General features: G+C 40.0%; 1 protein-coding gene across 14 annotated transcripts in view; it reads left to right on the top strand.

Annotated features, from left to right (window-relative positions):
* Positions 1–26,451, top strand: part of LDB2 (LIM domain binding 2) — a 373,064-nt gene that overhangs the window by 271,993 nt on the left and 74,620 nt on the right. For all 14 annotated transcript variants that reach the window (XM_036921059.2, XM_036921058.2, XM_036921057.2 and 11 more), the window contains exon 3: positions 23,965–24,137. In XM_036921059.2, the coding sequence (XP_036776954.2) occupies positions 23,965–24,137 (173 nt within the window). The remainder of the gene's footprint in view (positions 1–23,964; positions 24,138–26,451) is intronic.

The raw sequence follows: 26,451 nt of genomic DNA, 5'->3' as shown, positions 1-26,451 counted from the left end.
ACCATCCAGTTCGCCCTTTAATGCTCTGGTCCAAGGCTGGAAAGCACCAAAAAAAATAAAATAAGTCCCCTCTGTCTTGGTTCTGATGAACATCATTAGCATCTTTCAGATTGCCTGGGATTTTTATAAAAACTTTACCAATTGACAAGGAAGTATAAATGGAATATAAAGAGAAACGTAGTGGAGTGCCATGGTGCGGCTTCCTGGTGCTGCCATAACTGGGGCTGTTTCGAGGCATCACAAGTCCTGTCCTGGTCTGTGGTTGTTAATAAGGCACGGCGATGACCGCAGTCACTGCATGTCCATTCAGCAGCTGGAAAGCGCCCCCTTTGGGTGGATATTGCCAATTCCAGCTCACTCTAGCCCACTGCAGCCTGGTACCTCTGTGCAGTCCCCAAACTACACAACTGTGTGTGATGCTCTGGCTATAGTCTAGCCCCGAAGGGCTGCTACAACACTTCCGAAACTCATCATTTCTCAGTTCTTGATCTGTGCACACCTGCGGTCCTCCTCTTCAGAGCTCAGCAATGGTGGAGGAAAGGTCAGTCCTTGGAATTTCCTAACCAACTTCGTTCCATTCTTTCTTCTCTTCTTCCCAGCCCCCAGCTTTGCTGCATTATGCCACACTGTGGGCCATCACTGGGATGAGGTCCTCAAAACATTGACTTGCAATATTATAAAGTAAACACCAGTGTCCCAAAGTCATTGTAGTGTGTAGAAAGAGCTCAACGCCCAGGGTGTGGAGTCAACCAGCCCAAGTTAGTGTATTAGTGAAGTGTAGCGAATTACCCCAAAACATGGCAGTTTAAAGAGCAAACACTTATTACCCCCACAGTCTCTGTAGTTTAGGAATCCGGGTGTGTCTTTGCCGGGTTCCTCTGGGTCAGTGTCTATCATGAAGCTGTAATCCCGATGTCAGCTGGGGCTGCATTCATCTCCAGACTCAACTGGGGCACCTGCTCCCAAGCTCACTCCCACGACTGCTCACAGACTTAGGTTCTTGGTGTCTGTGAGCTGGACACTCCCTTTCCACAGTGCAGCTCACATGGCAACTGGCTTTCCTCAGGGTCAACAAGCAAGTCAGGGCAGCCATGATGGAAGCCGTAGACGTTTTGTAACCTAACCTTAGAAATTATATTCCATCACCACTGTCACATTCTATTTTATTGCTACAAGCGATTCATTAAATTCAGCCCACACTCAAGGGGAGGGGATTTTACAAGAGCGTGAATCTAGGAGTCAAAGATATTTGGGGGCCACCCTAGAAGCTGCCTAACACACTTAGAATCCCAACTCTTTGTCACTCAGTAGTTGTGTTAACTTGAGTAAGTAATCTAATCACCTAAGCCTTTATCCATCCATGAAATGAAGATAGTCAATACAAAGGACCTGATACATAATAAATAGCAGTCAAACGTAATTATAATGATGATAAAGAACGTTACCTTTTCTTTCCTTCTTCCCAGAAAGTAGAGGGAGGTCCCCGTGAACACCCAGCAGAGTGGTCATCTGTATGGAGGAATACTCTGAGGGGGTGAACCTAATGTCTTTAACATGCACTCCCCATTTTCTGCTGAGCTGAGGGAGAACAGCAGCACACTGCCACAGGAGCACAGACCACGCCAGTAACAACCACGAACATTTCCAGTACCCTCAATAATTATTTACTTTTGAGAAACTTTAAGCTCCCAAAGTAGTGAATGGAAAGTAGAATTATGGTAGTAGGCATGACACTGAAAGGAACGGTTCTTTAATTGCTGGCCTCCCAGTGTGACCTCGGGGAGTGGGGCTCATTGCCAAGAAACCCTGACTTTGAATATACAACAATCAGAGAAGGGGAAGCAGAAGAGAGTGAGTACTTTTTCATACAGCCTCCCTTGGAGATTTTCTTTAAATAGCAGTAGCAGCCTTTAATATAGCTAAGATGCAGCTCTCTGCTCGGTCTCTTCACAGTTCTAGGAGAAACCTGTCTTACAGACCAGGTCTCCCTTTATGGCCATCCAAATGGATTTGTTTTCTGCCGTATTTTCATCCAGATGTTGGCATCCCTTCCAGGCAAAAGAGGTTTTCTTCTGAGGCCCGTGTGTGAAATAAAAGGTTGGCCGACCTTCCCTGAGAGTCACTTGTATGAGGACATTACATAAGCATCTCATCTAAAACTCACAGTAGCCACACGGGGTTGTAGACTATTGGCATTCCACTTTACAGATCAGATAATGAAGCATGGTGAGGATAAGCAGTTTGCCCACAGTTGCACAGCTTGTGCATAAAAACATGTTTGGGTGATTTGCAATAAAATGCATCTTGGCCCAGAGAACTGACCACTGGAAAAGTGTACAAGTTGTACTTGCCTGGTTTTTCCCTGAGAACCTGGCTAGGTTTCAAGTGTTTGGGATTGGAGTGTAGAGCTAATGAGATTTAGGAATAAGGTCTTTTCAAAGTTGTCAACATATGCTGGTCACTCATGACCAATTTCATACTTTAGGCTTTATGATGACATATCTCCAGGGCAATACATTGAGAGTGAATACATGGACATCTGACATGGTGCTACTGCAAAACAGTGACAGACAGAATAAGATGCAGGCAAATGAAACCCAGGAGCTTAGATTGGTGAGAAAGGTTAAATCTCACATTCTCTAGTGGTCCAGTATCGGCGGTATATTCTGATAGGAATGCAGTAATTGTAGTAGAAGATGAGGCTGGCAGAACATGGGATGTTCTAGCCAGTGTGTGACTCTGGACAAGCCACTTACCATCTTTCAGCCTCACCCCTCTCATCTGTGCAAATCAGTTAATAATAGTTCCCACCTCATAAGGTTGTGCTGTCAATGCATTATGATAATGCGTAAAAGCTTGGTTCAGGTAGGCAGTGTGCCGCCCAGTACCTGTTGTCCTCTCAGGATTTCAGTTCACTGTTCAGTATCAACCTACATTAGAATGAGAGAGTTAGACAAGGTGGTCTCTACAGACCCTTTCTCCTGGATCATTCTGTGGTTCTTGGGAAGAGCAGAAGAGAATGAGCATTGCCTGTAGACACTGTGGGGAGCAGGAGTGATTTGCTTTCCTAAGCAGCTTTGACACATTCTTTACAAGAAAGGATGCTGTCACGGGTGATACGGCAGGCCCAGATCATTTCTTGTCCCTTTGCTAAAAGAATTCAGAGCAATTAGCAGACTTCAGAACTGTGGTTAAGCTGCTGTGAGTTTTCTGGGCAGCTCAAACTGCTTCCCATGTGAAAACCATTCCCAGTACCCTCAAGAGTGTACTGCACAGGGACTTGATTGCTTTTGTGTTTTTCCCAATTAAGAAGCCTGTGTATTCATGGAATATTCGTGGAATTCAGTGGGCATCTGAGATCCTGACCTCTGAGTCTCTTTCATTCATTCATCAAATACATGTCCACTTTACCTTTCCCTGGTACTGCAGGGACACAACAATGAAACAGTTGTAGTCCCTTCAGAGAGCTCATGGAGATCAAGTAACCAGTTCAGCCCAGTGTGAGATGTGCTCTGTTACTGGGGAGCAGGAGAACGGCAGGAGCACTGCCAAGGGACACTTCCTCCAAGTTTCCTGGAGGGGGTTTTAAAGGGTAAATTGACCGGGAGGAGGTAATGGCATATCAAGCAGACAGAACCTCATGAACTAAAATGCAGAAATAAAGTAGAGCTCTGGAATTTAGAGGAGCTGTAAGAAGTTCCCAGCTGCTGGAACCAAGGGTGTGTTTCCATCTGGGATGTGGAGTTGGTGGTAGGGGCACGGAGGTTGGTGGGAAAGGATGAGAGAAACAGAGAGGCAGGGAAGTAGCAAATGATGAAGTTGAAGAGGTAAGCAGGGACCAGGGCATGGAAAGTCCTTACAAGTCACATTAAAGAATCTGGACTTCATCCTGAAGGCCATGGAGGACACCACTGAAAATGTCAAAGACTACTCAACCTGGCCAGGTATTTTTGGCAGATGGTTAGACTAGATGGTCTTTAAGATTCCTGAATATGTAAACCATACCAGATAGACACAATTGTATTCTCTTTGAAATGCTATCCAGAGAAATTAATTCTTTAAAAATAGCCAAATGCATTTTTTGTAGCCTTTATTCACACCATGGTACCGATCTAATAAAACTTTCATTGTTCATCGTGGATAATACCATGCTAGGTGTAGTGTGGGATTTAATTGTGCATAAAGTTAAATAAAAATGTAAGAGACACATAACTGTCCTGTATGATAAAAAGAAATCGCAAAAGATACATTTTTGATTGATTGATTTGGATCATCATCTTAGATGATGGATCAGACATCTTAGATGTGACCTTTATCTGTCTTAGTCTCAGTCTCCTTACCTATAAACATGGGGAAACAAAGGCATGTACTGAGTACTGGAGGAGATCGTACAGTTGAAAAACTTAATGAGTGACCGGCACATGATAAGAACTTAAATTTAGTTATTAACATCTTTCTTAGAGGTCGTAGTAGCATTGGGACCTTTGTGAAGCTAAAACCGTCAGAAAAGGTTTGAAGTAACAGCAATGTGAGGGTGTTTCTGCTATCACATTCCCAGTTGCAATAAAAGACCTTATATTTGGACACCTCAATGTCAGAATAATGGTAAATTGGTGTAGTATGAAATTCTTTTCTCCATAGGACCGAAAAAAGTTTGCTTCACAAATGAGTAATGGAATGTCTGGTGATGGTGGAGGAGATGAGGCATGCTAAACCCTTTAAAAAAAAAGAAGAAAAAGTATATATGTATACATTTCAAGTGTGCTCTAAAGCCACTTTCTAGGCATCTATGCAATGTGATAATTACAATTGTGGCATATTGATTTTTTTCAAGTATCACCCAGTATCACTTGAATTGGTAGCACTTGATAGTCATTGATTTTAAAGAGCATGTTTAAAAGCAATAAAATGGCATTTCTTTGCAGAACATTTTGTCCCTTTTATTTATTTTTATGCCCTTCTTTCCCCCTGCTTTCCTCCCATTACTCTCAATTAGTGTTATTTTGCTAAATTCATTGCAGTCATCATTTATGTATTTATTCAACAAAAGTTTATTGAGTGCCTGTTCTGTGCCAGGAAATAGACTGGGTGCTGGAGATACACGAATAAACCAAAACATAAGCTTTCAGAACTTACATCCTAGTTATGGGTTTGGCTTTGGAATGGAACAGTGATAATCTTTGGGAGTTAGTTAAAAATGTTTAGAAGTAGGAATAGAAAAATCAACATGGTAAAATGGGACATTGATAGAGTGATCAGTTAATCAAAATTTAGACTATTACAGGATCACATACCTTAGACAATAACTTTGTTACGACTATGTTTTACAAACATTTTGACTGAGTCTCTAAAATTACATGAACGACTCTTTTTGCACATAGAGATTTGAATGTTTCCCCATTAACACATGCTTCCACTCCACATCAGATCCATAAAATTCCTTTTAGTTCTTCAGGGATCTGATATAAATGTTAACAGAAAAAACTAAGCACTACTGAACTGTTACCAAAACAAAGTCATAGACATTTAGAGCTGGGAAATATTTAAGTCCAGATCTGCTCCTGCCTTGCTCAAACTCCTTAAAAACTTCTGTTTGCAGAATAAAAGGTGAACTGTAAAGCTTTCATTCAAAACTGCCCTTCAAGTCAACCAATAGCTGTTGTTCTTCTTGATAACTTGTCATTAACCGCCAACGAACGCCTCCTGAACACTCAAGGGTTTATACTAAAGCTATTGTCTGTAACTTGAACCACTTCCTCATCTCAGTGATTTGTGATTTGTACCCACCCTGGCTTTCTCTTTTTAAGAGTGTATCTACTTCATTTATGTCATTCAGCCAGTAGTTTTGAATACCTCCCATGTGCCAGACATTTATAGCTTTTGTTTTTCTCTTTATTTGTTCCCCTTGATATACATAATCAAATCTGTGGTTTCTCTGAGTCTAAATAAGCATTCACTGTTGATTCTGCACCTGGTACCTGGCCCAATCTAGAAAATCAAAGTAACCTTCCTTATCGACAAGCAAGTTTGAGTGTTTCACTCATGATTTCCAGCCGCGTGGCCAAAGGAAAGATTCATGGGAGGAGGCAGGAGCTCTTTGTGTAGATTTGTCATCCACCTACCTAGCAGCCTTCTTGTTTTTATTTCAAAGCTTCTTCACTTGTACCTTTAAAATATAGTTTATAATCCAGGAAAAGTCCCACTATGGTATTTTTAAAAATATCTTTCAAGGTTTATATAATTTATTTAGAAGCATAATTGCTAGGAGAGCTCAAACCCTACCTTGCCAGTAAGATCACTTGAGAGGGAGGTGATTTTTATCTTCTTCTCAACACACCTTACAATACCCAGCAGGACTCATCCATCCATCCATCTGGCCAGCCACCCCATTATAATGCTTTGTGCTAAGCCTTGTTCTAGACTCTGGGGCCACGACTAAGCCCAAGGCAAATTTCTTGCTTTTAAGAGACCCACATTACGAGATGCATTTGGGGCTGCAAAGTCCCAGGTCAAGTAAAGAGTTTGGATGTCTAAACCTGGACAACTGGGCTGTGGCCTTTGTCATGCATTGTCTGTCAAGCATCAGAGACCTGCTCCTCTGTTTTCAGTCTAGAACATTATATAGGTACCCTGGCCTGAAATCTCATCTTGGTTACTGCTGTAATTATCTCTGAAATGCCATGTGGTGCTGTACACATAGTGGGTGTGCAACAAGCATTTGTGAAAATGAACTGGGTTGAAATTTATTTGCTGCCTGCCAATGATTTGTCAGTAAAGTAAGACTCCAATAAATGATACTTTTTAACCCTCAAGTTCTGAACCAATTGAGAAATTAGACAAAGAGAATGGCAGGTGTAGAAGATACCATCTGTAATTCTGGTATAGTTTTGGAGAACATGGCTTATATTTACAGACAAATAGCTTTCCTCACATTTCCTAAAATCCTAACAAGAATACGTAGCCTAACCCACCCAGTCACCAGCATTGCTTGCTCACCCTATAGGACAGGATCTGCCCTTGGAGAAGCTAAGCAGAACACGTATTCCCTGTAGAGATTGTATCCAGGAAAAAGAAGAGAAAGCCGCTGAGCTCCACAGGCCCGATTTTACCTTCTAAACTTTAATCTCCCTGGTAAGATTCCTCACCTCCCTGCTTCCTCTAAGCAGAGTGAGTGAAGAGGCGAAGAGGTGAGGAGAGCCACCTCAGTGGGGGTTCCTCTACGCGGAAGAACCCTCAAGAGCGTGGGAAAACATTCCCTGGCAACACCGGCTCTTGTTGATTTGGAATACGCTCTTTATCCACTCCCTGTCTTCCTGTTTGTCTTAGCTTCCTGTGGGTTTCCCCTTCCAATTCACCTAAGCCTTTTAGTTCTAACAACTCAGAACTGCCTTCTTGCCTGAGTTCTCTTGCCTGCACCTTCCACACAGGCTCCTCCCTTTTCCTGGATCCTGTCTGCCTGATTTGGTTCTTAATTCCAGGCAGCCTTGTCAGCCCTGTCTTCCAACTGTTAGAAACCCAATGTAATGAACAAACATGTTAATTATTTGGTAACAGTGCCAGGCACTGTTTTGGACATTCAAGATGTAGAGGTGATCAAGATAATATGATTCCTTCCTTCACTTACAGAACTTCTGGAAAACCAGGGCTTGGAGCAATGTACATTTTTTATATCTGAACCCTGATCATTCTTCAGGCAGAGAAAGCAGTGCATCTGGCATATGCAAGATCCTCCCCACGTTAGCTACAGATGTTAAAATATGCATTTAAAATCTTTTCAATGGTGTTTAAAGTGCTGATGAAATGGTTATTCGTAATGTGTTTATCTGCTATCTTGATGTATTTTTTTTTCTTTTTAAATTTTCTCTATTATTAACTTCTCTGGTAAGAAAAGAATAAAACCTTTCTAAAGTTCAATGCAGCCAGGGAAAAAAAAATCAAAAATATCCACTAGCAGCTTGCAAAAACAAAAGGGAGTTCTGGGGGTTATAAAACATATGCTTGACAACTGATATTATCCACTAGTGAGATATTGTTCGTTATCTCCACAGCCTGAAATTGCACGAATGATCACCCTGGTTATCAATTCACACGTGCTCACAATGGCCTGGTAGCTCCGGGAATTACCTTCCTGGATTACTGCAAATCCCTCATCTCCAACAAATTCATCATTCAAAGTCCCCACTGTAATGAACCTTGGGTAAATCTCAGCACTCAACTGTATTTTAACCTGCTAAGAGGAGTGTGGGTTGTGTCAGAAATATAACAGTTTGTGCATATTAGAAAAGAGACTTCACCTTTCAAATCTGTTCCACACAATTATTGCCTTGCGTGGCCTCACCACAGTCTTGGTTGTTCCCAGTGGAAGTATTGTCTTCAGCAGAAGTGCCACTAGGGGAGGTTCCCACTTGGAGGCATTAGTTCCCTTGACTAAGGTCTGCCCTCTGGAGTGGTCAGCAGTGAGGCTTGCAGAGTTTCTGGTAAAACACAGTGGCCAGCAGGTTGCCCAGTTGTCACTAATAATAAGTGGAGATTTTTGTTTTTGTTTTCTGAGAAGCCCATCCATTCTTTTGGCACCACATCATGGAGGAAATCTATGATAACAACTGGAAGCCATGAGATTTTGCACCCCAGTACCCCATGCCAGGATCCTTCTCATCTATGCAGAACAGAGCAATCTCTAACATACCAAACACAGCTCCATGTCACATACACTCAATAGCTCCAGGTGTGTATGTACATATGCACACATATACATATCTATGTGCACACATGTATATGCACACTCATACACATACACACATACATATATATGGGGGTACTGGGATCTGGGTGCTTTGGTAAGTCCCATGCATACAACTGTGAAACAAGTGTCTATGCTCTTGGAACCTGCATGCTAAAAAAAACAGAGATAATTCAGATAAAGCAGAGTGTCTCTGAATATAATCTAGGGATCCCCTGCTTCCAACGCTTGTTAAATCTTGTTAAAATTTCCAGACCCTGGCTTATCCTAGTCCTACGGAAACAGATGCCTTTTGGGTTGGCACTGGGGAGCGTTTACCCCAGCGTGCTGCTCAGGTGGAATCTGTTTAAGAACTATTATAATGTGATGAACATTGTAACAGAGAAGTGTAGGTTGTCCATGAAATTTGCAGGACATACGGCTAACCAGCTTGGCCTGTGGAAGTCGGAGAGGGCACCCCACCCTGGAAGAAATAGTGCCCAAGCTGGGAACTAAAGAAGAGAAGGAGTTAGCCAGAAAAATACAGAAAGAAGGAAGTGTCAGAAAGAAAACCCAGCAAAGGAAAGCCAGAGAGACTATGGAGAGATTTTTCAAAATATACCACCCTTAGAAACTAAGGAACTCTGGTAAATAGAGGCGAGTGTGATGTTCTCTCCATATGTAATGCTTCTAATTTAATCGGAGACAAGGTTTTCCTTGGCATCCTCATAGGCTGCATACATTAATTTCATTTCCTCTTCTGGCACTTACTCCTTTCCCCTGTGACACCACCACAGAAACATGAATTGGTTTTGGGGCATATTACAGGATCCAGATCTCACATCCAGAACCTTCCATCTGGTACTATCAGGAACGACGAATCCCTGACCCCATGCCAGGCACTCTGGCTGCCACCCGTGGAACAGATGATTTCATGTTTCCTTTGCAGAACCAAGAATGTCCTGTGAGAGCGAAACTTCAAACACCTACACACTGATGGTTCATTTCTCCTCTAGATGCTACCCACTTCCTAATTTTATGTTTCTTCAGGACCCAGCTTACTGAGGTCAATTAAAGTCAGGAGGCGATGTCGGCTTGATTTAGTAAAATTGGATTCTTTGTCTGCCTTGGGTTTATCTCCTTGGGCTGGATTGTCATTTGAATTTTATGTTTTTGTCCTTATTTCTTCTGACCATTTTTTTTTTCCCCAGGAAGGGTTTTCAGTGTTAGACTTGCTCTATCTGTTTGCAAGGAAGGTGTTTGTTTCTCTAAAGTGCCTGTCCCGTCTGATCTCCATCATCTTTATGGTGTTGCATTCTGTCACTGCGGCTCATGTCTGGCTGTGGTTTGTTATGTTTTGACAGGAGTTTGTTATAAAGCTGGGGATCACGTCTCTGGCTTTGCCTTTCAAACTTTCTTCTTTACGGTAGCCATAAACCCATGCTGCTAAAACGTTCCCTCTGAGGAGGGGGTGAAATTCCTATAACAAAAGCCTTGGGGTAAAGAAAAAAAGAGAGAGGATAGGAGGAAGGGAGGTAGGGAGAGGAGAAGGATTTTGTGGAGATGCTATTAAAGTAGCGAGGTACACGCTATTCACTTGCAAGCTACAAAAAGAATACACAGCCTTGCCAAAGATTCAAGAGAATACCAACAGAAAGGCAGGAGAAATTTACCTAGATTGCCTAGATTACCCTACTCTGCTGGCTTTAATCTTTGGAACCTTGGGGCAGCTGGGGATTGCAGACTGGTGACTGAAGGCAGTCCGGGTTTGCTGGAAAGGGGGGAAGTGTGCCCTGCGGACACACACCAGCCTGAGTCCTACAGAGCTGCCACCTTGCAAGTTCCTTTATGAAAACGCTTAGAATCTTGTTCTATGTGTGTGTAGATGGTGGAATGTAAACAAGATTTGTACGATCCTTGATGCGGTGTCCGTACTTCCACGCTTGTTCTCACCTGCAGTGCGTGGCTGCTGAGGACTTGCCGTGTGCCACATCCTAACCATGCGTCCTGCACTGGGAGAGTCTGTTGAGCATGGTTGTGTCCTAGGAGCTTGGCTAGACACTCAGTGTACTTTTTCTATTTCCATTAATTCTCAAGGTCATCTGGAAGGACGGTAGTATTATCCCCATGTAGCAAGCGTATGGCCAGCCACCTCGGCACAAAATATGTGTGCATTGTTGGGGGGGTGGGAGGTGGGTTTTGGGGGCTTGAGGTTGAGAAGTGGATTTGCTCCCAGGAACTGCCCTACACCATGGCCCCTGTAGCAGCAGGAGTGGGATTCGTCCCTGTTTGTCTGGTTCCTCAGCCTGTGTTTCTTACAAGACCCCAGGCTGACTCTTCTCGAAACTTCTAGTGAGTAAGAGAGAGACAAAGAGCTGTCCCAGCCCACTTTACAGGAAAGTCTGGGCGTTTTTCACTGGAGCTGGACAGGAGGTTTGCTTCATTCACACACAATTGCTGAGCAAGGATTTCTGCGGCCCTTGCCCATCTCCTTATTCTCCAAACACAAGCCACCCTTTTCCCTCCTGCCTCCTCACACATGAGTCACTTCTCTTCCCCGCACCTGTCTGGGAATGTGTCCTTTCCTCCCTCATCTGTCCACCACCTCCCTTCCTCCCTTTCTTTCTAGACTTTAGTCACTATGTACTGAGCACATAGTACTCAGGTACTGTCCATGTTATTCAATCCTTATGGCAAGCTAATAATAATAACAATAATAGTGATAAAATAATAAGCTAGCTATAATCAGTGTATTAATATGCATTGATGCAAAGTTCAGCCAACCAATAAATATTTCTTAAGTGCCTACTACACATTCTCATTGCTCTCAGTTCTGAAAAGATAGCCAGAAGCAAACAGAAAGTTTCTTAGTTCTTGGAGCATATGTTCTTCTGAAAAAGCTGGTAATACACAAATATAACCTAACATGAGTAGTGATGAATGCTATGAAGCAAAATTAATTAGGCTAAGGGGATAGAGTTTAGCCAGTGATGAAAGCATTCATGGATAATTTTATGTGCTCTGTACAACATCCCCAGGAGGCTGGCCCTGTTCTCATCCTCAACTGACAGATCAGAAACCTGAGGCCAGAGTGATTAAGTAACTTGCCCGAGGTCACACAGCCACTGCAGGACAGAGCTGGGATTCAAGTCCAGGCAGGGTGGCTCCAGGTCCACATTCTTGACCCTGTGGCCCACTCCTAGGAGCAGATCAGGTCTCAGAGGCCTGGAAGGAGCAAGGCTAAGAGGGTCCTTGGGCCTTCCTATCCATTCTTAGTAATCAGAGAAGAGGAAGAGGGGAGCCTGAGAGGCCAGTGCCGTGCCTATCGGACGCAGAAGCCCTGCTCCAGCAGTGTGGATGGTAAGGTGTCTGGCACTTTTCATCTCCCAGTAAGAGGATCACCTGTCCTCCTGGAGGCACTTGAGTACAGACAGAAGCCAGCAGTGTCAGTTCAGCTTGGGTAATGGAGCCACACTGAAAAGAGATGGGTCAGCTCAGGGAAGGGACTCTCAGTAGTGGTAGAGAGGGAAGGTGTTCCTTATGCTGCTTTACCCACGGGGGTGTCAGCAGGTGCGTGCCAGCTCGGATAACTGGGTTCCAAGGTGCAGGCAAACAGTGCCATTCCAAAAACCTGCAGAATGCCCAGATGCTGCCTTCTCTGGCCTAAATCCTCAGGTTTTTCTGAAAATCTGCACATAGAATGTGGGACTCCAACAGCTGGTGCCCACATGGTTTTATCAAACTTGGGTGGGTGCATTTGCACTGTTCAGTCCTGCTGCCAAAAAGCCGATGCAACATTTAATTCACTGTCAGAATCGCTGTTCCTTTTCTTGTAGACACAATTTAAGGTCAGAAGCACAGCCCCCAGTGGACTTCTATGGAATGTGAATCTGACCCTCTTTTACTACTTCTCATTTTCAAGGATTTTACTTCCCTGTAAAGTGCCCCTGGAATGCTGACTTGGCATGCAAACTGAATCTTCCTTTTTTTTGTCAAGAAGTGTGCTTTTGTTTTTGGAGTTTGGATATTTATGAGTTGTATACACAGATACAATCAGGGAGAGGCCCCTTCCAACTAAATAGTCTCAGAGGGGAAGCTTTCTTTACTTCCAAGCTCAAAATTATCTTGAATTCCTAGATCTTTCAAAACGATTAGTCTCTAATCCTTAACTACCTGGACTAGAACACTGAGATGTGGAAATTCCAGTTATGGGGCCCTGAAACCTTCTTTCCTTCTTGTGGTTTTGGTTCTCCAGCCCTGCTCTAGGAAAGTGGCTTTACCTCTGTTAGAAACTCACGTGCAGGCACAACCAGCTTGAAGTTGGCAGACTGTCTAAACAGACGTGCCAAGTCCACATTCATCCCTTTGCCAAACATCTCTTAAGTAGCTATTTACATCATGAATACGCTGTGATGCTGAAGTGATCAAGAAACGTGCCCTGCCTTCAGGGAACTATAGTCACTGAAGGAAAGACAGTAAAACTGAGGATTACAATATGGCAGGCTAAGTCGCATCGTCTGTGATGTGCGGAGTGCTGGGGGGGGTGGGTAATGCCATGTACTGAGCCTGCAGAGTCAGGCCCTGTGCTGAGCACTTAACGTGCACAATGTTATTAGGGCTTGTAACCGCTCCCTGAATTAGTGACTGCTCTGTTCCCATTTGACAGATGAAGAAACTGGGATTTAAAAGCATAAGTCATGTGTTCACGATCTCTAAGTGAGTAAATGGCACAGCTGGCATATGAATCCAGAAGTTTCACTGCAGCACCCAAGTTTATAATCACTTGCTCAGCCAGAGGACGTGGTGCCACAGATGAGATTTGAGGATGCCTAAGAGATGGGATGAGATGGAAAGGGTGGAACCAAGACACACCAGGCAAGGGGCGCTGTGTGAGCAAAGGTTTTGAGGAGCGCTGTGCCTAGGAACACTAAGGAAGTGGGTGAGATTGGAATGGAGTTGAGAGAAGGGGTGTGGACAGTCAGTTTGTTATTTTAATTTTACAAACCTTTCTTTTGACTTCAAAACCCACTTTGAAAGGTCGTGTTTTATTAGCTTCCATTTTGGTGACCACTTAACACCTTAGAGGGAATGTCTTGTATAATATCCAGCCTTGGAGGAGGGCCTACTTTTATCCAAGTCAGCCTCTCTACAGAGAGGAAATCATCTCTTTCATCACTCTTGGCATGGCTAGAGGCTGTTGAGCCCTGGTTTCTATTAAATTTGAAATCCCACACATTGTCATCTGTTTCTCCTGCAACATTTCTCTAACCCAGTTGAGTTATGCTTATATTAAAACACAACAACTGAATGACTTTTGGTATCCCATGGGTTTGAGTTTGAGAAGGCCCAATAAATCATATTGAAATAATTTCATAAGAATTCTTAAAGTTTGGTACTTTTAAAAAATCAAGGAATGGAACTTTCTCACTTCTTTAGGCCAGAGCAGTATTTTTCTTTGACCACGTGAATGGGTTTTGGATTTAAAAATTACAGAAAACTGTAAACCATCTGAAAACATCAAATGTGGATGATTCACTTGGAGTGGTAACTACATGAACTGGATCTCTGTAATTAATTACCTAATTTCATCATCTACATGTAGATGAAGCTTTGAGTACTTGGGGGCTGCTGCTTTGAAAGGGACACACTTTGTGATCTAAATGGCAGAAAATGTAAAAGTGGACACTATTCAGTGCTGGTGAAGTTGTGGGTAAAACATGTACTCTCAGGGCTGGTGAGGGAGTAAATGTATCACAGTACTTGGAAGTTACTGATTACTGGTGCCTAGTTAAATAACATTTTTTTTTCCCCGTTTGGATGTCTACCTGGTTGGATAGAGTTGAAAAACAATCTCTGTATCCCTCAGTTCGGAAATGTCTAAATAATGTGTGACAAAGCGGTACTCTAGAACATGAATCGGTGATTAAAATAATTGAATTGGCCTTAGAGCTCAAAAATGTGTTATTGAGTAAAATGAAGATAAGTTCCATATGGATACTTTTATTTTGATAACTTTTATGCACAACAAAAACCATTCACACAGAATGATGTGTTTTCTGTGGGGACGTATAAATGGAGATACTTGTATAATTAAAAACTCCAGAAGGCTGCATGATATGCTCACCCCTAAGGTGACCTAGGACAGGGTGAAAGTACTGACACTGCTGGGCAGTGTGGTCAGGGGGACTTTAGACTTTTTAGTAATTGTGTTAATTAACCCTAGCTGATTAACAAGGAAACCTCAATATTCCATTGGCTAAAATAATAGGAAGGTATTTTTCGCTCCACAGTCTAAATGGATTTTCCCAATAAGTGGCAGCTCTCCTTCTGGTGGTAAGTCGGGGACCCAGACTCTCCCCATCTCCTGGACCTTCCATCCATAGTTGGAGTGGGGAGTGGTCCATGGCCCATGGAATCGCCTACTGGGTCTTCAGCATCGGCTGTCAGAGGTAGGAAAGAGACAGTTACATATAGAATTACTAATTCTAATTATGATTAATTGCTTATCTTGTCTGGAAGTTGAACTTTCCTTCTGACGTCTACTTGGTCGAAAAAAATGAAAACAATGGAAATGTGCATCGGACATCAGTAACAACTCCATCACGTGGCAGCACCAAACTGAAGGGGAGGTCAGAAAGTGAGGTCTGGCTGGATACCTAGGAAGAGACGTCAGATCTAGTGGACGGTCAGGGAGTCTCTACAACAGTGATGTATCATAGTTTTGCACATATATTACCTATGTAATTAAAAGTCAATAAAAGTTCAGTTCAGCCATGGAAATAAACACACTGTAATTTCTTAAAAACAACACGCATTCTGATCAAAACTGAAAGTTTCTGCGATGACTGCCCTTGTACTGTTCACCATCTAAGAACTTATTCACTATGTAAGAATTTGTTCACCATGTTCGTTGTGCTTCAGAAGATCAGAGACTGATGAGAATTAGGCTTGGGGTGGATTCATGATTGTGCATTGAGTCCCCTGTACAGAATTTTATTGTTGTTAACTGTTAACAACCATTTGATCAATGATCAATAAATATGAGAGATGCCCTCTCAAAAAAAAAAAACCAACAACACGCATTCTACTTTATTCCACCCTGGCTCCAACTAGCTACGTAGTTTTATTTCTCTGGCCAACAGATTCTTCTGCTGAAAGATAAGGGTGTGGAATATAATCACGGATAACCTAATTACATTTATTAAGTAATTGTTAGTATTTTGTATTATATTTTTTCCACATATGGTAAGTGCTATGCATAATCACTAATCAGGAGCTAATCAGTATCACCAGGAGTTGAGTTCATTCCTTCTCAAATCTGAGAAATGTGCTAAACATATTCCTTTTGTAATGGTATTTTGAGATATAGACCTAGCCAAGGGTGCATTTTAAGGTCTTTAGAAACCCACTGGGATTAAAAATTGCTACTGGGACTCACTGGACTAAATTGGAGGTCTTCCCTGGCTCTGTCCTTCTAATTTAGTACCTAGAATAGTGCCTCATACAGAGCACTGCTTTCATGGTATTTGCTAAAGGAAGGAATAATTCATAATTTGAATTTATACAGAAATGTATACAAAAATCTATGTGTGTACATGTACAAGAAAGAGTAAGGTTTGTACTAACAGTACAAAAATTACTCAATACTTCAAAGTATATTAATTAATTTCTAAAGAAAATTAGACAATGAACTAAACAGGAACTGAAAAGGCATTTGATCAAGTTAAACATCCATCAGGAATAAAAAATATCATAAGCCCGATTAGCAGAACAATTGTTTTTCTTACCATAATAACTAATATGATCTGATCTCAATTCAACATATAGTACTTCTCTTAGTCCTAGAGGCATTCCCTGAAAGAACCAGGGTAAAAAAGAATACATACTAATTCCCTCATTATTTAATGCTTTTTTCTGGAAGTTCCATTCTAACCATTGCAATAAAGTGAGAAATTAGTGATACAAATATATTGGAAAGAAAGAAGAGAACAAAATTATCAATAGTTGGAAGTGATAGATTTCTTCACCTAGAAAACTCAAAAAAATTCCAAATATTATTAAAATCAGTAAGAGTGTTCAATTAAGTGTCTGTCACGCAAATAGAAATATAATGAAAAGAATTACATTAAACATTCAATGTAACTATAGCAGTCCAGAATTATCTTCACAGGAAATGTCAACTACCTATATATTGAAAATTGCAGAATTATTTTGAGGTAGAAATAAAGACAAATAGACAAACATCTCATGCTCCTGTGGAACACAATGATGGAAAGATAGGGTATTTTAAAGCTGTCAACTCTTTCTTAGTAAATTTAATTTAATTTAAATCAACCTCTGCCCAATTTTTTTTTTTTCTGCAGAGAAAGGAGATTTGACAAAATTATCTTAAGGTTCATCTTAAAGAATAAATAGGATACAGTTATGAAAATGTTCAAATAAAAAATAATACAGAGGGAAGAAGAAAATCTCCCAGATATAAACTACATTATAAAGTTTGGATAACTAAAAGAATATTGCACTGACATAAAGAAAGAGTGAGAGAACTCTATGATGGAATAGTTAATCGAGAGAGGATTCTCTAAGGTATAAATATATAACTTCTGGTCCAGGCAACAGCCCAAATCATGGGAAATGCACCATAGTCCCTAATACATGCTGTTTCCTTGGACTGGACCACTCTCTCCCATCTGGCCCCATGTGTCTGATTGATGTGTGTTCATCTTTAGCTTAAATCTTCCTCTGACATCTTACTCTCTCCTCACTGACCACAACAACCACAGAGCATCAGTAAGAACATGGCCTTATTCCAGAAGTCAGCAAAAGATTTGGATTCCATACTCCAGGAGTGTTGATTCATGGTGAGAGGTCCAGCCATGGCTCTGGACATCTCCTGCACAAAGTTATTGTCAGTTCCCTCAATAAATGGATAAAGGAATTCTTCCCATCCTGAAAGGCACACATCTGAGAGAAATACCCTGTGGTATGACTGACAGAATCGGTATCCAAAATTATCTGAATATTGCAAAGTCCTGATTGAACTAAATGACATGAAATGTGGCAAGCTCACATGTACAACTTGGAACCTGTACACCCATTTGTGGATTGCATTGACTTCTCAGCAAATATGTCCTGGACCTTTATTGTGTGTCAGGTAGTGGGTAAACAGTGAAGAATAAGGCAGAGCCATGGCATGCATGTTGCTTGCCCTTAAGTAATGAATTAACAACTCTAAGAATTGCTTGATCAGAAGTTCCCTGAGAGCAAGATGGGAGTCTACCATAGCCATCCTTGTTTCTCCAGCACTTGATATAAAGTCTCAATCACATTATTAAAAATTTGGTAGGTAGAAAATGAAAGAAAACAATGCCTATTCTATTTCTGGGAGGGTCAAACATTTTTGTGGAGTTTTGAGGGCACGGTTAGCAGATGGATATAATACATTTAAGAAGAATACGGTAGGTTCATCAGGTCATATCATTGGCCAGACTCCTCCAACGAGATCTCATTTCACTAAGAATAAAATGTAAGCCCCCTGATTATGGCCTAGAAAGTTCCGTGTAATCTGGCCCTGCCTCTTTCTCTGAGTTCATCTATCATCTCCCTCTCCTTGACTCCGCTCCTGCAACACTGCCTTCTTCCTGACACTGTGACACACCAAACTCATTCAGCCCAAACTCATTCTTGTTGCAGGGCTTTGCCCTTGCTGGTGCCTGGGCCTGGACCTCTCTACTCCCAGATCTCCAAATGGCCCTGTCCAATCAGGAACCAGCTCCATCATCACCTCCTCACCACGGCCTTCCAGACTGGCTGGTCTAAACTAGCCTGCTTTCATTTTCTTTGCCACCAAGTTTATTCTGTCTCTCCACTTGTCTGCTATTTATTTCCAGCACCCAGAACAGTGCCTGGCCCATAGTAGGGACTTAATAAGCATATATTAAATGAACGAATCTTAGAAATGACAAAAGAGGTAATCAGAAGATATTTAAGACAAATTGTTTTGGTTAAGGAAAAAGTATGTTATAATGAAAAGTTATGTTAGTAAAAGGTTTTGAATATCATGACATGAAAGTGAAGTTAGTTTAAATTGCTTTCCCTGCACCAAAACAAAGGAATCTGCCTTGAATCCATATCATTTCCATCAGAGTTCAAGCATGTTTTATTCTCTTAGTTTGTCTATTATTAATGGTTATTTACCACAAATGAAATCATCAGTATTGTTTGTTTCACTACTAGGAGCATCTACATTTACATGTGAGTGTAACAAATTCATTAATTTCAGAATACAGATAAGGCGAAAGTCTAATGAATCTTTGTGCTTATTTTGTACCTCAGTAGTATAATTCCCATGTGAATTTCTTAGATACTGTAGCTTTAGAATAACTATAGAACTACCCAGTTTCAGACAAGGAATTTATCCATCTCAAGTTTATGAAGATTTTTAAAATCATAGTAATCAATTTTTTTATCATTAACTTTGCCTAATTAAAAACACAAATGTGTGGTTATGCAATTGTCTCTTTCCAATGAGGAGGAAAATCATTAAGTAATTGCCAAGTGTTAAATGGTACTAATACTTTGTTAGTTACACACCTTCCTCCTTTTAATTAAGCTGTTAATCTTTTTCATTTTTTTGAGTGAATTGTCTTTGAAAGAAATTACAAGCATTTAGAATAGCAAATGATGGTCCCATATCTAAAGGTCATAACATTAGACAATGATTCTCAAAGGGCTTGAAGGACTTTAGAGCACTTAAGGTCTGAACATCAGAACTGCAGTTTGGCAAGGGCATTTACCAAGAGCTGAGAGTCACCTAATGAGCTCTCAGAGAAACAGAGATTCTCAAGATAAAAAGTAACTGCTACATTGATTTCCCTAGAAGTATTTGAGTATGCCTGTTTCACCACAACCTTACCAGATTTATGGTTTAATCTTTTTATTATTATTACTATAATTTGTACTCTGATTACTAGTTTGAACATTGTCCCATATGGTTATTTTCCATTTGCAATATCTTTTATGTGAAATACCTATAGATATTCTTAAGAGATTAGGAAGAGCATTTCATAATTACTTATAGAGATAAAATGCCCTAAAAGGAAGATGCATAATAGTTTATGTCTTCTCAATGATTAAGAATTTTCAACACGTACCATTTGGTTCCAAATTGGGAAAAAAATCAGATAATACCTACAAGCATCCTGTAGATATCCTAATGTCTATAGTTACACATACAAGAAAAAGAAAGAAACTAGATCCTATCTCCATAAAACCATCCACCTACCAACGCCAGTAACACAAACTTCATGCATTGGTGCTTGGGAACAAAACAGAAACAGAAAAGTAACAAGGAGCTGCAATTTCAGACCTCAATATCCAAATTAGCTATGAATAATTGTTTTAGCTATTTCTGGGCTAATCATGCTTACCTACAAAGTAGAGTGTATTTAGGCAATCTTTATAACACATTTCAGGCTCCTGGGTAGTTGAATATGTTATTTTCTTTTCATTTTCATAAATACATAAATAAATAATATATATGATATTCTACTCACCTAAAATCACAGAAAACCCTTCTTGTGCTATTGTTTTCTCCATGCTTCCCTTTCTCAACTTTTTGAAGCTTTGACCTACCTCTGTTAGAAAGATAGAATCTCTTTTATAATCCATAGTTTTAATCTCTCTTCAAGAATATTTGCAAGATGTAATCCTTTCATGGGAGCACAGTGTAGATTTAGGTATATCAATATTTAAATTGTTTTTAATTCCAAGGATTAAAGTATAAATGCAAAGTGTAGGTGTAGCATATGAATGTGACAATATAAAATTTAAATAGATTTTGAATTGGTGTGGCTAATGGGTTAGGGGACCAATATATCTGAAATGTTCACTCATTTAACATCATTTATATTAGGAAGTGCAGTGTAGTGGCATGTTTTACTAAATTCAAAGGACATTTTAATCTCAGTGCTTCAAAAATAATAAAATTATACATCAAGTTCAGGATTGAGAAGAAATTGGCAGAGTTCAAAATCACAAATCCATTTTGTAACTTTGTCTATTATTACATTGTTACAGATACTTAGATACATGTTAACTTCCTTGTTAGAAATGAGTTTGAAAGACAGGGACAAAAATCTGTCTTCATCTTTCCAGTGCCTACCAAGGAGCTTTATTCTTATTCTGGGTTTAGTGAATGTTTATAGAAAAAAAATCAATGAACAAGCTATAGACTGATTTCATCAAACACATGTGATTTTTTTTTCTGATTATTGTCCCATTTATTGTACATTATCTATGTATTGCTCATATGCATGTGTGTGTGAGAGATTTTGACTATACTCCCAAACAGAACTTGCAGAAAAGAACCTCTGTGGCAAAGATAGTCTTCTTGGCAGGCAGAATAATGACCCCCACAAAGATGTCCGCTGCTAATCCCTGGTTCCTCTGAGTATGTTCCTTTACATGGCAAAAGGAACTTGCAGATCTGATTAAATTAAGGACCATGAGATGAGTGAGCCATCACCCTGTATTACTTAGGTGGGTCCAATGAAGTCACAAGGGTCCTTAAAAAGGTAGAAGAGGGAGGCAGAAGAGAAAGTGAGAACCATCCTCTGTGAGGTCTCCATCTTCTACTGCTGGTGGGTAGATGGAGGAAGGGGCCACAGCCAAGCAACTCAGGCAGCCTCTAGATGTTGGAAAAAAGCAAGAGAACTGATTCTACCTTAGAGCCTCTAGAAAGGAATGCAGCTCTCTTGACACCCTGGTTTTAGCCCAGCAAGACCCATGTCAGATTGTCAGAACTGTAAGATAATACATAGCAGTTAAGCCCCTCTTCGTAGCAATTTGTTACAGCAGCAAAAGAAAACTAATACAGTCTCTGACACGCCTCTTTATCCCCTTCAGCTTCTAACACAGTTTGTTGCAGAGACTCAGTAGCTCTTGCATATGATCATTCTCATCACTTCCTCTTTATTGTGTCTCATACAGTGTTCACTACTTCCCACCAAAGCACAGAGGGCAAGCTTCTAGGCCTTCTTAAGATGTAGCCCAAAACTGACACAAAGTTCCTTGTGCCACGTGCTATTTATTAATGCAGATCCCAGAGCCCAGCCCAGATTCCAGGAGACCACATACACAAGGACGTGACTACCATTGTCATGGTTCATGGGGGCCACCACATGTGGACAATTGTTTGAGAGTTTGAGTTTTGTGGAATTTTGAAAGTGCTAGTCCAAACAGGACCATGGGGAAAGTGGTAAGGGTGGTCCCACAAGGAGAAAGTCTGGACACAAACCTCAGGTACCCACAACAATCATTTCCTAGAGTACTAGAAAGTATTAAATGAAGCACAGCTGTGTTTCCTTCTATTTACTGTATAGTTTGTACATTTTCTGAACTTGGAGAGGTAATTAAAAATCTAGGTTAAAGTTAAGGAATCTCAAACATTTTTTTTCCCATTCAATTTTTCTTATACTATAAATGAAAGTGATGATAATATGTATAGCAAATACTACTACAAAGGAAATAAATTGTGCAGGATTCATGGTGAATAAACTATAATGTGCTAATGCAGTGGTTTTTATTTGCAATAACCTTTTTAATGTGACTATTTCTTGGATACTGTAGTGAAATATTTTCATCCTGCATCTACGTATTTATGGTTTGCATTTGTTTTCCACAGCATAGATCCCAAAATGTTAAATTACTAGAGCCGTTTTATGATGGCTTTAAGTTAGAATAATGAAATGCATTAAATTAATTTTATCGGTTTAGCAAAGTACAATAAGGTTTTTACTTTAACAAAGTTTTCTTAATAATACCAGTATGCATATGTTTAAGGACGTGGTGGACTCAAATTGCTCTTATTTGAATTTTATATTTAGTAAATAAGCATGCACAGTTGGGATTAGGCAGTATTTAAGAAATGTATGTATAAGGATTATTTAGGGAATTGCCAAAGATCCTAGAATATCAAGCACACACTTGTTGACTGATTTTACTGCAGTAAATATGAAGCAATAACAACTGTATAAATTATTCAGAGGCAAGTCAACCACATCAGGATTCTTTAGAGATCCCTTCAGAAAACAGTTTGGCAGCATATTCTTTTCATAGCTTTTTTTTTCCTAATTCCATGTACAAAAGAGATAGCCATCCATACGAAATATATTAACAAGGATTCTTTTAAAATGAAATTAAACATTTTAAAACATTCAAATGAAGATTGCATGATCTTTCCTACCTAAAGTCTCTGGTAATTTATCTTAAATATTATTTTTGTCTTTTAGCAGGTATTATATAGTGAATGTAAGAGATTTATTAAAAACCTTGAATCACTTGAGAGTTCTTTGGTACTTTGCCTCAAAATCTGCACATAGGCAAAATTCCTGATATTATGAGTTCGGATTTTCAGTGTAAGAGGATTTAAAATCTCTGCTAAAGCAAGGGGTTGTTAGCTGTTTCCAAGCCTCATATATCAGAGAGACCCTGCTACCTACCAATCACTCAAACTGAAATGGGACAGGACAGGACACGTGGAATGAAAAAGACCAATTTAGACCAAAGTGGAAGGTATCAACATCTTTTAAAATTTAACTTTTATTCTAGAAAGATATCTTATCCAGCACTAGAAATAGTTAGATTAATCAGCATTTACATAGGTGTGGATTTCTTCATATAAACAGATATGGATCACCTTTAAAAGATTTCCATTCATTAAAGCAGTTGAAGACAGTGTTCGAAAGTGCAAGTTTTCCCGTGCTTGCAGATTTGGAGTTAGAGACTCCAATTATCTACATCACATTATTAAAATTTATATTATTATGACTATTACTGTTAATAAAACATGATTGGAAAACTGGCCTGTAAATAATCCATTAAAAAATCCAAGTCAACTGGATGTGTTTTGTTTTTTGAAAATCTGTTCACGTATGCATATGAGGTCCAAAGTGGCCAGTGCCTTTGTCCCTGTTATTTTTAAAATACGAATTCTTATATTATTAACTTGCAATGGACACAAAATCTGGAGAGATGACTGTATTAATTTTTCCTGACTAGTTGGGGGGCTTACTTTATTAACTGTAATCTAGAAGGGTCATGGCTGTTTATAAAGAGAAATTTGCCTCTGGTGTGGTTTCTTGAGATGATTTGTATTCAGTTGGAGGTCTGATGATGGTGTGGGGTCTGTGGGAACCATTGGATAATTTTTGTTAATGGTTTGTTTCTCTGTGTTTCTCCCCCAGCTATCGGCAGGACCCTCATCCCCCGTTACTTTAGCACTGTGTTTGAAGGAGGGGTGACCGACCTGTATTACATTCTCAAACACTCGAAAGAATCATACCACAACTCGTCCATCACAGTGGACTGTGACCAGTGTGCCATGGTCACCCAGCACGGGAAGCCCATGTTTACCAAGGTACAGGCACATTCAGCAGCATGGCTCGCTCTTCTCTGGGGGCACTGAAGGATGATAATTACTGTTTTCTTCTGGAGCTTGATGAATTCTCACAGACGCTTTCAGCACTGTGAGATACTCTTTTCTGTTTGTGACATGGCTGCCCTCTTGGTGAACACTGTTCTAACGTGTGCATGTATGCGGAGCACATGACAGTCAAATAGGATAGAGCCTCAAAACTAAGAGGAAGAGCGTTTTGGTTGCCTAGTCCTCTCAGGCTGCTGAATTAGGATTTTAGTTTTTATACAAAGGTCTTCTACAGCTAAAACAACATTCTCCCATTGTTGGGCTGTCACGATTTGTGTTTTGTTACTAAAACAATTTAAAGCTAAATTCAAATGTTAACAAGTCGGGGAGCAATCAGCTAGTCACAACTTAATTAGCATAAAAGCATGCATGAAATTAAGGAGTTCAGAGTTTAAAGGTTGTTGATTCTAAGAAGTCCTGTGATTGGTCACAGTCAGCAAGGGAGCACAGTAGAGCCAAAAATTGATTGTGAAAGAAAGAACGAGAAACACAGGAGAGAGGGGGCAGGTGGAAGGTCAGGTCTCACTGTATTTGAGGCAGAATTCAAAGCCCTGTAAAGGAAGTATAATGAAAAAGAGGAGAGATAGGGATCAACTCCATCTTCTATACATTCTACACCTATGATCCTTCCATCTGCAGACAAATGACATATGGACTGTTCCCTCTGGGCAAAAACCTTTTGGAAGATTGTAATCCCTTTATGTCTTCTCCCAAGTAGAAAAATTAATAAGATCAAATATTTTGTCAAAGAATGTGACAAACAGAAGTTTATTTTAATGAACAATAGTTCATTGCCTTTTGACTAAGACTATATGAAACGAATTTGTAGTATTAATGCTTGTAGCTATCTTTTAGTTGAAAACACAAATGACGATCTTCTCTTTATGGTTAAGAGAAGTTGAATCACCAGGGTTAATTGCAAAAGCCCAAATTATGAAAGTGAAGATGTGTTTGCTAGTTGTGCACAGTTATGCTGAAAAAAACAAAAATTCTATATTCATTATTTAAAGTATTCTTTGATCTTTATTTGGTGCAATTTAATCCTTCCCATGTCCATGTCTGTGTGAAAAACCAAAGGCAAAGGAAATGGTTATAAAATGCAAAAGCAAATCTTTGAATACCATTGACTTTCTGATATCTTTATTTTGTCAATAGATGGTTTAAATATGGAACAGTTGGGCAGAAAGGAAAGTTGTCAATCAGGTACAAAGAAGATTCCACTGTATACAGAAGCCCATGCTGGAAAGAGAGTTTTGCTATATGGAAGGGAATAATCACCTGGGTGATGGTTTAGTCTCTCCGCATCTCACTTCATTTTGGAGACAAAACCTTTATATAATTTTGTAGATCAGATGGATAATACAAACTAACTTGAATGTTACAAAATCTGAGACTGCAGAGAACACTTTTCTCTTCTGTTTCATTATCATTTTTAAAATACAATTCCTTACACTCTAAGGGGGGAAAATATCCATGATAATTAAATGAAACTTCCCCAAAATGGAGGAATTCCTTCTAAAGCCTGCAGCCAATGAAAATAAAAATGCATTTCATAGTAGCCCTTTTATATATGTCCTTAATTTCTTCCTTTCTCAGGCCAAAACTTTTTTTATAAATGAGCATAGTCAGGCTCCAAAAATAAGTTTTATACATTTGGGACTGGTTTTAAATGAGAAAGAATCCCTTGCTTCTGATGAGTTGTTAAAGTGCTTCCATTCATTCAAATCAAGAAGTTAAGGTTTTCCTCTGCTGTGTTTTTCTTCATCCTGGAATGCTCCCCTCTCTGATAGCTGAGTGGTTTGTTCAGGCATCTGAGCACCGCCACCAGGAAGCCCTGAGGATTCTCCTGAGCTCAGCTTTCCGGGCTTTGAGCTTCAGTTGCTTAGATAACCCATCTCAAGTTACTCCATTGCAATACACTTGTCAACCCTTGTAATGGATGTTTCCATAATGTAATGAAAAATACCACTTTCTGGGAAGTGTAGCTTAGCTATGTGGACTTAGTCCAGATGCTAATTACACACATTTATTTTTAGAAAATTCTGAAGGATTCTTTTTTCTTTGGCTCGGTGATAATTATACTAACCAAAGATTTTTTCCAATTTTTCTTTTGTTCTTATTAAAAACAACTCATCTTCATGTAATAAAATAATATGACTAATATAAAAGTGGGCTAAGGACCTCTTGGTATTATAAAGAAAAACAGTGGGAAGTCAATGCTTTATTTTTAAAGGGGAGCCTGCTATTA

The sequence above is a fragment of the Manis pentadactyla genome, chromosome 5 (genome assembly GCF_030020395.1).
Source record: "Manis pentadactyla isolate mManPen7 chromosome 5, mManPen7.hap1, whole genome shotgun sequence".
In the NCBI taxonomy this organism is placed as follows: Eukaryota; Metazoa; Chordata; class Mammalia; order Pholidota; family Manidae; genus Manis; species Manis pentadactyla.
The sequence above is the reverse complement of the archived record's forward strand: the minus strand, read 5'-3'. Positions and strand labels throughout refer to the sequence as shown.